Source organism: Gymnoscopelus braueri (assembly GCF_963280865.1).
Source record: "Gymnoscopelus braueri genome assembly, chromosome: 15".
Lineage (NCBI taxonomy): Eukaryota > Metazoa > Chordata > Actinopteri > Myctophiformes > Myctophidae > Gymnoscopelus > Gymnoscopelus braueri.
In genome coordinates this window covers 24,708,389-24,720,314 of record NC_137620.1, presented here as the reverse complement: position 1 = coordinate 24,720,314, position 11,926 = coordinate 24,708,389, and the positions used below count along the sequence as shown (strand labels likewise).

The following is an 11,926-nucleotide window of genomic DNA, read 5'->3' as shown; positions in this document are numbered from 1 at the left end:
ATGACGAACCCCCCCGACATATTCAAACGCAGAGCAGAATCTGTTCTTGAGAGATTAAGAGCTCAGTGACGTGTCAAAGCTTTTTTCTTTCTTTTTTACTTCACTCCATATTGAATCAACTTGAACCCCAGCATTCATATTCTCGGGGGAAAACATTCGCCAAAAATTTAAGATCTTACAAGCTCACAACGTTTGTAGATCGTATAATTCTGGCGAAGAGATTTGGCGTGTATAGACAGAAAAAGAGTGGTCCAAGTACAGAGCCAACCTCCGGTCCAGTTTACTAAGTCTATAGAATCAGTGGTTCTCAAACGTTTTCATGTCAAGGACCCCCAAATTGATTTTTATTTGGCCGCGGACCCACATCTGACCATCTTTTGTGCCAGGGACTGGACTCCCCAGAAGAGCCTGCAGATACAGGTACAAGCTTGCATAGCGTGGCCACGAAGTGACTCGCTGTGTGCAAACATAAAAATGGATAAAGTGATCGTGTTTCCATACTTTTGCTGGGGACCCCCTGGGACCCCCTCAAGGACCCCTTTGAGAACCAATGGTCTACTTTAGAGGGTTTAGAAACCTCGGTATGTTATCCGCATGGCTTTCATGACGAGGGTCCCTGCGTAGCTCTAAGTGCTAACCGCTATTAGCATAATGGATAAAGGGGGTGGGTTAAGCCGCTCCACTGTGGTTAGCATGCCAGAGTGCCCTAAATGCTTGCTGGCTAGGGAGGCTGCCTGGCAAATGGGCTGCGGGTACCGGTGACGGCCGGTGGGAGAATATGACTCCAGAAATGGAAGTGTTTTTTTTTTTTGCCTCTCTCTCTCTCTTTCTCTCTCTCTCTCTCTCTCTCTCTCTCTCTTGTTTCTCTGTCTCACATTCTTTCAGTAAATGCTCTAATGCTCTAATCCCCTTTTCTCATCATTTCCACTCTCTCATAACTACACTTGCACCCATGTGGCCTGAGGCAGGGAGGAGAGAGAGAGAGTGAGAGAGAGAGAGAGAGAGAGAGAGAGAGAGAGAGAGAGAGAGAGAGAGAGAGAGAGAGAGAGAGAGAGAGAGAGAGAGAGAGAGAGAGAGAGAGAGAGAGAGAGAGAGAGAGAGAGGGAGAAGGATAGTCATGGAGAGGGACATCCCAGTTGGAAATATGATTAAATTCACATGGTCCAAGCACGGATATTATATGTCAAGTTAATATAAAGTATATGACATGTGTATATAGTATGAAGGCAAAGGGGTTGTATGTGTGTGTGTGTGTGTGTGTGTGTGTGTGTGTGTGTGTGTGTGTGTGTGTGTGTGTGTGTGTGTGTGTGTGTGTGTGCGCGTGTGCGTACCATAATATCAACATAGCCTGGGGTTAATAAGGGCCAGCGTGCAACAAACACACATGACACATATACATTACAGCAGAGGGGGGTCCATGGTAAATAGGTGAAACCACATCAAATCAATTTGCTTCATGTTCTCCCACCAGGTTTCCCCCCCGAGCTACTCTGGCAATTCAAAATGGAGACCTCTTGGGTCACAAGCTTGCTTCTCTGCCGATTAAGGTTAGTAGCAGCAATATTTATAACGTAACTGCTGAGCATCTGACCTTAAGAGAACACACTGTAACACACCTGGCTTTAAGCACACCTGCATAGGCTACAACCATTCCCCTCCAAAACAACCATTATTCATTCACGTTCTGGGCGCTTAGTTTACCCAGAGAAACTTCAGAAACAAGCTCATGCACTGCAGTGTGAGCATAAATCTTCACCCCCCATGTCTCCCAAACATTCAAGTACAATATACAGTCAAAATGCTTGGTGAAAGGATGACAAAAAAAAGCAGAACTTCAACTTTAACTTCCTTGTCACCTAACATGTTTACAGTTGTAAAAACTGTTCTACTTTGTCGTACAAGCTGCCATTTGCAGTTTCAAGAAAGGTGAAAGAATAGAGAAATAAACAAGATGTCAATATGAGCGGTATACATAAGGGTTAAGAAAATAATGGCAATTAAATAAGGCAGTTAAAATAGCAGCAGATATAATAGCATAACATGTTGTGTATACTGAGTAAGTGGCAGTGATTGTGCAGTAGCAGCAGAGTGCACCAGTGTTGCCATGTCCGCTTATTGTAAGCGACTTTGGGCTTGTTTTTCTGTAGAGTTGCTTGTACATATTGATAGTTGCGGGTTGCAGTTTGGGCTAAAGAGTAGTTGCTTATTTGGGCTTGTTGTCTAATGTTGTTTAAACCAGTGGTTCTCAAACATTTTCATGTCAAGGACCCCCAAATGATTGTCTGTGTATCCCCATCTGAAAACATTTTGTGCCAGGGACAGACAGAAATATTTTAACAACACACATTTGTTTTAACAACATGTGTGTTGTTAAAATCTTTCAAATTTTTCACTTTTTTCCCCAAGATGTTTTAGAAAATTAACAGATCTACCATGTATATAGGTGTTAAGTGCTCATGTGTTAGTCGCTTCTTTTGGGCTTGTTTTCATAGACCTGGTTGCTTATTTCTCTCGCTAAATCTGGCAATGCTGGAGTGCACCTGCAGTCATACATACACAATGAAGTAATCCTGTGTGGCAGCCTGTGCCGTGTGGACAGCCTGGTGACAGGCGGGCTCAGCGCTTGTTCAACAGTGTGATGGTAGCCAGGTGGAAACTGTTTAGAAGTTTGGCGGAATGGCTTTTGGCCGCAGCAGCGGCGTGAACAGATTGTGGCGAGTGGGAAGGCAGAAAAAAAGGTTTTCTTTCATGGGAGCAAGAACAGGATATGACTGCATTTCTTGTGTTTAAAACCACATGAACCACAGACTGAGTCATTATTCTGGGGTCGAACATTCAGCAAAAATAGCAAGTCTACAAGCTCACAGCGCACAGCGTTGTATGCATTGTAAGTGGTTTAAGTGGTAAACATAGTCTTGTCTGTAAGTATATGTGTGCCTATGCATGGATGTCCCCTCAGAAGCAGACCAATCACAACTCATGCGGCTACGGCACAATGATGTCAAGACAAACCGAATCTACTGTAACATTGAATGTTGTTAGGCAAGCGTGTGTGAGGCTGCCAACAGTCAAATTACATAAACACCCAAGATATCTTACTCGTACAGTATGCCAGGGCTGTAGGCTGGATTTGTCTCCTCTCGTTCAAGTAGTAAGTACGTAAGTTCAGGTATTATGGAAAATGTTTTTTGGCCAATACATCCAGGTATTACGGAAGTAAAATGTTGACTACAACATCGGAAGCCAGGAGGAGTGACAGGCAAACCCAGCAGTCTACTTTTGGAACTGGGGAATAACTGCGGCTCCTGCTGTCTAGTGTTGACCGATTGATTGATTGATTGATTGATTGATTGATTGATGGTTATTTATTGTTATTTTTTTATCATTGCCTTGGATTTCACTTTTAATAGATAAGACTTACTGTGACAACACTGTTGTTCTTGCATTGCTATCCAGGCTGTAGCCTATTTATGCATTTGCTCAGTAGTAATTTATGCATTTTATTCACCGCCTGGCTAAATCATTACAATCTTGACAAGAGCATGTGTCATGATATTTAATTTCCAACAAAAACATAATTGAAGCCACAATTAATCTCACAATATATTGTAAATAAAGTGCTTTCTTTCTTGAAAAGCTGTGTTGCATGGATTTCTACTAACATTCATTAGAGTAAACTTGATTGTTATTACAGTTTTTCATTACTTCATATTGTATTTCTTTATTTCCTTTTTAGTTTTTGTTTTCAATTTCAGTTTGTAAGTGGGTTTGCTAGTTTTTCTTATTTTTTTTAATGCTTCGTCTTAGTTTAGTTTGAGTAGAAAAAGCACCCATGTGTTAAGCCTCATCCTACCTGAAAGGCCCCCCCATGCCCCCACCCCACACGGTTTTGCCATTTTAACAACATATTATTTAATCTAAATCATGCTTTTAATCCAGCCTACTCCTTTGTTATGTTCCAACCAGCAGGCAGACTTTGAAATGACCAGAGATAACTAATACTATATAAGCTTTTACATATTATTTGTCAACATGGGTCTTAGATTTAAAAAATGTATGAATAAAATGTAATTTTGTCCAATCTGTATGGTAGAGTATGTTAATACAATATAACCAATATACAATTGGGGTGGTTGTATTTTGTCTCCCTGCTCTTCTATTGAGACATTTAGATCATGTCAAATGTCATGTCTCACCTAGACACAGGATCTGACACGAATTTTGACCTGATGGTCAAGATTAAATTTATGTAATTCAATAATGAGCAAACAGCAAGCAAAGTTCTGCACTTGCGCAGGAAAGCGGGTTCAAATCCGGGGTAGAAGAGGAAAGTTACATAGTGCAGCTTTAAGTCCACCTAGTTCCAACAGGAAGACCCATTTCTATTTACGCTGACCTCAAGCAGGTGGGAAGAAAACAGGAATCACCTGCTCTGTGACTGCTGCACAGCCTGTGTACAGGGCGCCACAGGTTTCTTCTATGCGTGTAAGGATCATAAAAAAAATTCAGCCCTAAAAACATAATGATGATAATAATGGTAGTGAACGTTATTATGTTCTTAACGTAGCGGCTGCATGGCATATTTCTTTTTCTTTAAAAAAATATATTGTTTAGGGCTTTTGTGCCTTTATTTATAGGTATAGTGGAGATGGACTAGGGAGAGAGAGATGGGGAGAGACATGCAGTAAAGATCGTCGGCCGGGAACGGGACTCGAACCCGTGATGCACTGTCAGGCTACATTGGAGCCTATAGGTGCCCAGACCGCTAGGCCAGTCCGGGTGCATTTCAATTAGCATTTTTTTGGAGCTTGTTTTCTGGGGTCGGTCAAACGACTCTCCCTCTGCATGAATACATTACTACTAATACCGTAGAGTACATGACGACTCCATATGAACATAATATACGGTTTGCTGCCTCGTTCACACACACACACACACACACACACACACACACACACACACACACACACACACACACACACACACACACACACACACACACACACACACACACACACACACACACACACACACACACACACACACACACACACACTCCCCCGGCCCTACTGACTTCCCAGAGTGACAGGATGCACTGTCATCCATCATACGGGATGCATAGAGTGAGAGATTACTTACATCTCTCCCATCATGGCCAAATTGCACTGGATGGCTCTCATATTTGGGGGTGATGGCAGTGCGCCCCGCCTTTGCATACAAATGACGGAGTCCGCCATTCGGCTCAGACCAATTTCCCCTCTCCGCTGACTGACAGGATATGATGAGAAAGTGTCTCACATAGGACACTAAAACAACATTATACTAAGGACTGAAGACTTCATAAGAGAGAGAGAGAGAGAGAGAGAGAGAGAGAGAGAGAGAGAGAGAGAGAGAGAGAGAGAGAGAGAGAGTGTAAAAGATATTGAGATGCTCACAGTAAAAGGAATGCCATAAAGAAGAGAAACTGAAGATGACACTAGTCAATAAATGTACATCTTCCAGGGGGGGGAGTCAAAATGGCTGACGTGGATGCAGGAAGCAGTAATGTGGGTATAGGTGGAGGGTGGTGTCATGGTGGATGTGATGTGTCAAAATAAATAGACCAGGGGTTTCCAAACTTTTTCAGTTTGAGAACCAAAAGAGTCTCCCCGACATGAAATAAAAAAAAATGTTCACACTCCTAGAGCATATTCAGATGCCAACGTTGCCAAAAGATTTTTTTTTTTGCATCAAAAGTCCCTAAAAGTCCAATCCCAATCACTTTCCGTCAAACGTAAATGGAATTTGTGACTACATCGGCAAGTCCTAATGAGTAATCATCATGATTCATGATTTGATTCACCTATGTTCCCATAGCTCGATGTTCCTGCACAAACATCTGTTTCTCATTATAGAGACACAAATATGTATCTGAAAACATTTGAGAAATAGGCAATGCAGTAACATTAAGATTCAAATTTTTTCCCCTTTGAAAAACGAGCCCCCATCACGACCCTACTGTATGTTTGAGAAAAACTGAAATACACAACAGAGAGCTACCAATTTTTCTTTTTAATTGCAGAGACAGATTGTCTGTAAACATCTTTGAATGTGTTCGCCGATGCAAAGTGCTGTGCACAGTTTGGTTTCCTCGTTAAAGACAACACAGCTGTTAATGGGGCTTTTATATGGATACCTTCCACTTGGGATCAGAATGAAACCTCGAGTAACAGCAGTATAACACACTACGACACGGCACAAACAAGCCTCCAGAATTAACCTGCCCACGGTGTGACTGAATCATGGCACACTGTTGACTGGAGCTAACAAGTGTTTCACAAATAAAGCTTGAGCAAATTTGAATATGTCAAATTGTCAAAAGATTAGATTAGATGTAGATTACATTCCTCCATCCGCTCGCGGTCACAAGCGCTGATGATGAGCCCAGTAAAGATACATTGTCACACAAACACTTTCAAGTAATTACATGCAAATGAAAAAGTGTCACCGGTGTAACCGGCACATAATTGAATCCAGAACAACATCGAATGTGCGTAAAGAAAAAAGAAGGAGAGGAAAGGAGGGGAAGGAGAGGATAGCGCCAAAGCATTTAATGAAATCTCTAAAGCACTTAGCTACTTTCAGTTAGCACCTGCCACCTAAAGAGGTGCATCCCTGTCTGATCTCTCTTCCTCAAGCTAAATCACTTGATCTCGTTGAGCAAGGTGAGACAGAGAGAGCACGGCCAGTTGATAAAGGCCAGGACGTGTGGTGTATGTTTTCAAGAGGAGAGGTTGGCAAGCTGTCAGGGAGAGGAGGTGACAGATGATACCCTTTCCCTGTCCCCCCCCCCCCCCCCCCACAAACAAAAAATGCCAACAGAGACAGGTTAAAGTGTACCGCGCACAGGCCAGGAGTGAATAAGTTAAGCATCACCTCCAGGTCGGTTATTGGTGGAGGGAGGAAATAAAGAAAAGCAGATTTTTTTTAGATGCTTCGCTGTTGCGGGATGAATTACAACAGCTGCGAAAGAGACATGTCATGGAGGTATGGAAGCCACTGGGCGTGCCAGTTAGAGAGAATTGCGGGTATGACTTCTGAGCCAATAAAAATGCCAGGGCTGTGTCTGATTTGCATGCTTATTCCCGGCCCTGTATTTCTGTCTCGTAAAAGGGCTGTCTTGAGGGAGATATATGCCCCACAGAACAGCTACTGACCAGCCACGTGACAACACCATAGACAAGAGCGATGTCTTCCGTGAGAAAACCAATGGAATTCAGTTGAAATGATGGAGAACAAGTCTGACAATGGCCCACAAACTGCCCCAGAACAGGCCCTGGTGGCAGTAAAAGAGTCTGGATTCCACTAACAGGGAGGGGCTAGCGTTCCTTGCATGCAAAATGTGCACGTTGATTCTAATTAAACATTATATTATTTTCAAATGAGTCCGTTTTGATGGAAAGGGGAGATTAATTAAAAGAATCTAGAGGGCCATTAATCAGATAACTCACACTGACTGAACTGTTAAACCAGAGGGAATTTCACGTCAGCCTACGCATCAAATGACAGCATGTCTTAACTTCTCATCTCATCTTCATTCATGTGTCTCCCCTACGGCGTCTGCCTCTCTGCTTTTTCTGCCAGGCAGACGGCCCCTCACCCCTACGACAACTGCTAATATGCTAAAATCCTATTTCCATTCTGTGTGTAACTGCCTGGATTCTAACCCGGGTCGCCCGCACGGGGATACCACACATCCACATGCTCTCAAATGGGGAATCTCAGCCAGCCAAGGAAGACATTAGGCCAAGGGTTCCCAAAATGTTCCATACCTAAGGACCCCCAAGTAGCCATAGCCTCTGGCTGCACAAGAAGAAAATAGCAGAACATTTGCCAATCAAAAAGCTCACAATAATTCAGATCGCAATGCATTGTGAGTTGTAGATCAACTACTTATGCTATTTTTGAAAACGTTCTGACTATAATGACAGGCCCAAAATAGGGACACCAGGTTGAGAGTGATTAAACTGGCACAATACTGTAATCTACATATTTCTTCCTCTCTTCTCCAATTGCACCCTTGCAGATCCATTTACAATTTACATTGTAGGCACTAGCAGACGCTTATGTATGTCGTTGCTGTCGGGCAGAAATCTCTTATCTCTAATTCTTTTGAGTTTTTTCGTAAATTAATAATACAGCCTCACACAAAAGCATCAAAAGTGGTAGATCCACAAGCTCGAAACACGGCACGAAGCGACGTGCTGTGAGCTTGTAGATCTGCTACTTTTGCTACTTTTGAATTTGAGTCCTGAAAAGTAACAGTTTTTGGACATACCTGTATGAGGTTTCCACCCGACAGAGACGATATCCAGAGCTACTTACTTACAATAAGCAAGGTAATCACATACATAGAATGCAAAGAGACCGTGTGGTGCCTCAGGAATAGGATCACAGGAAAACCAAGTGTTTTGTACTCGGTGCATGCAGCAACTATGGGAGCCAATGGAGGGAGACATGTGAACATTATTTTGTCTGGTTAAAAGTCCGTCCAGGCATGCTGATCTTTTGGTTCCATTTGCACACTCTCACAGTGTAAAATGAACACTGAAAATTTTACAGTGTACATAAAATTAAAAAAAGTTCCATTTGTACACACTCAGGGTTACAGACCCTTAAGGGTCCATTTGGACCCCGGACCAGACTTTGAGAACCACTGGCTTACATCACACCCCGGTAGATCAGGGCCTGAGTGGGTAGACAGTGAAGCAATAACACAGTGGGAGCGCTCTGAATAGACTAATCAGCAAAAGAAAATCCATAGCAGAGTGAGCATTCCATGATCAAGGTCCCGCACAGCTTTTCATTACATTGATGAATTCTATCGACGTCATCCATCAAGGACTTCTCAATCAATTAGGAAAATAGGGTACGAGTCCGCCGAGGGAAAAGGCGCTCGCTTCTTGAGTGTGTGTGTATGCATGTCTGCACGTGTGCGTACACATGTTGGCGAGAGGCAGCAGAGAAAATTAAAAGCCATGTGTATGTGTGCTCGCGCAGGCGTGCGTGTGTGTGTATGTGTGTGTGTCACTAATCCTGTATTAGCTGTTATGTACACTATTATCTGACTATTGTTGGGGAGGCAGGGAGTTTTTGTGATGTGTGTGTGTGTGTGTGTGTGTGTGTGTGTGTGTGTGTGTGTGTGTGTGTGTGTGTGTGTGTGTGTGTGTGTGTGTGTGTGTGTGTGAATATTCTGTATTGATTTCTGTATTAGCTGACTATTGTTGGAGGACCAGGGAGTTTTTGTGATCTTGTGTGTGTACTGCATGTGTGCGCGTGTGCGTGCGTGCGTGTGTGTGTGTGTGTGTGTGTGTGTGTGTGTGTGTGTGTGTGTGTGTGTGTGTGTGTGTGTGTGTGTGTGCGTGTGTGCGTGGGCGTGTGCGTGGGCACGAGCGTGTGCGTGCATGCGGCACCCGAAGTACTCACCAAGCACGCCGAGCCGGTAGTTCATGGTCACTACGATGACGTTGCCGTAGGCAGATAGCACGCTGGCGTCAAACATGTTTCCGGTGCCTTCCATGTACGAACCACCATGGATGAACAGCATGACTGGCTTCTTCCTGCGGTCACGGATATCTGCGCACACGCACACACACACACACACACACACACACACACACACACACACACACACACACACACACACACACACACACACACACACACACAGAGAGCAGATGTGAGAAACAGGAGATGGGAGAGCAGCATAAACCGCATCGATCAATAACTTAATGTATGCCTCTCACTGCCTTTGATTGCTCATTTTGTTAGATAATAAAACACTGAGCAAATTGCTCGGCTGGATGGAGATACAATACAGCATCTGGAACTACTGTAAATATGGCTGGCCATGGCTCACATCATAAGGTTTTGATGTGCAAGGTACCGTAACACTGCAGCTATAAAGTTGTATTTTGGCTCTATTGAAGCCTAGAATTGAGACAAAGAATTCTCATTTTTGGTTGATGTAGTGGAGTGGAGTCACCCTGACCCTTCCTTACCAAAAAGTAATTTCAAATGCTGACAGAAAACTAAATGCATTTCTGTCTCCCATCCTGTAACAGGAAGAGAACAAGATTGGGGGCACACTTTCCTGTAACACCACTGGAGTTCATATACCTCATCAAGTATCCTTGTGAACTATACATCGGCGTAACAGCTAGATCTATGAGGAGTAGAATGGTCTTATTCAGTATCATTCTGCTGTTGCAAATGCAAACAAAGAACAGTTGCCCTTTATTTTGAACATACTGTATGACACATCCCCCGACCTCATACTGGTGTTTTGAGAGAGTTCAGATTTCCAGACGAGTAGGCAACTTCACCACTTAAACCCTCTATTCTTAGTGAAACAGACCCGAGTTGCAACTGTACTTAGTCTGCTCTTTTTTCCTTTCTACACCAAATCTCTTCGCCAGAAATAGCCGATCAACAAGTGGTTAAATGAAGCCCTCCTGAAATGAGAAGCATATTATGGAATTACTGCATTAGAGACTCTCACGCCATTTGGGTATGAATGAATGCCTGGATCTTATAGGGTCTTGTGAAATGTCCTATAAAATAAAGTCAACCTACAGCCACATCCCATAGACGTTTTATAATTAACCTGTGTGTTTCTTTCACCTCTTAATTGTCAAGAGTTGGTCTGTATTCCATCCCTTTTCTATTTGATTATCTTGATTGATTTGAGCCCTAGAAATGTTATGATTGAGATGTCTTGAGAAAGGTCAGGTTTTTATTAAATCAATACAGATCGGTCATAAGTGTGTGTGGGAATTCACTTTTTTCTTTGGCAAGTGGTAGTGGAGTCCTTTATATTTTTGGGCATTGGGGTGACCACTCGAATAGCTAGGGAGCATACTGTACCACATGGGCTCTAATGCCTGTGAGACCCCGGTTCGATTTCCAGCTATGCAGCAGGAGCGCTTGCTGCATGTCACTCCCATATTGTCTCTCTGTGTTTCCTGTGTCTCTACGCAGTATCTTTCAGATAAAGGCAACCCACCCCTAGCCTTGGATCCAGACTGATTTGCTCCGTTAGATCGTTCGGCTGATTTCTTTTCCTCACTTCGCTACTCAGTCTGGTAAAGATCCTATTTCCAAGGGGCGAGACGGGCACAAAGGAGCCGTGGCTTCTGATTGGTCTGTGGTAGGGGGACCAGTGGCCTCCAATGTAAAACTCAAGTCACTTCCTGACTTGCCTACGTAATTGGTGACGTTTGGAAATACGAGTCAAATAGGACCATGGCCAGACTGAGAAGCAAAGTGAGAAAAAAAAGTCTGCCAAACGGGGTGGATCAGTCTGGAATGGATTCCAGGCTCCTGGAAAAGTTCCACTTTTTATGAATTTCATAAATTGATGCCCTGCTTCATCATACACGAGTGTTGCACACAAATATTGAAAATAGCAGATAGACAAGCTCACAACACGTCACAATGCGATGTGTTGTGAGCTTGTAGATCTGCTATTTTCATTATTTAAATCTTCCTTTTTTAAATAATAATAAAAATGGAACAGTTTCGGTCAAACAAGGTTTCCACCCAACAGCAACGATGTATATATCTTTTCCAAAGCAGTAATTTATGACTTCCGAGTAAAGTACTATCTCTGCCAATGATACACCACAGTGTCACCGCCGAGACAGCTTCAGTGAATGAATGTGTCGCTCTGTCACGCTGGATGCATGTGGGTGGGACGGTCCTTCATGGGCCTCGCGTCAACCTATGAGCCCCCAGTTGACGGAGAACGCACACTCCCCTGATGCTAGAAGCCTATAGCAACGTTTGGCAAAAAGAAATATTTGGATGTGCTACACGACAGCCCCTATTGGCTGTCGTGTATTGGTGTGTGTGTGTGTGTGTGTGTGTGTGTGTGTGTGTGTGTGTG

General features: G+C 43.4%; 1 protein-coding gene across 1 annotated transcript in view; it reads right to left on the bottom strand.

The window, feature by feature from the left end:
• The window catches only part of nlgn2a (neuroligin 2a), a gene marked incomplete at its 3' end in the record, with an annotated part of 163,345 nt that overhangs the window by 79,618 nt on the left and 71,801 nt on the right, over positions 1-11,926 (bottom strand). Inside the window, 1 exon segment of the mRNA XM_080451380.1 lies at positions 9,466-9,615. Coding sequence (XP_080307506.1) covers positions 9,466-9,615 — 150 coding nt within the window.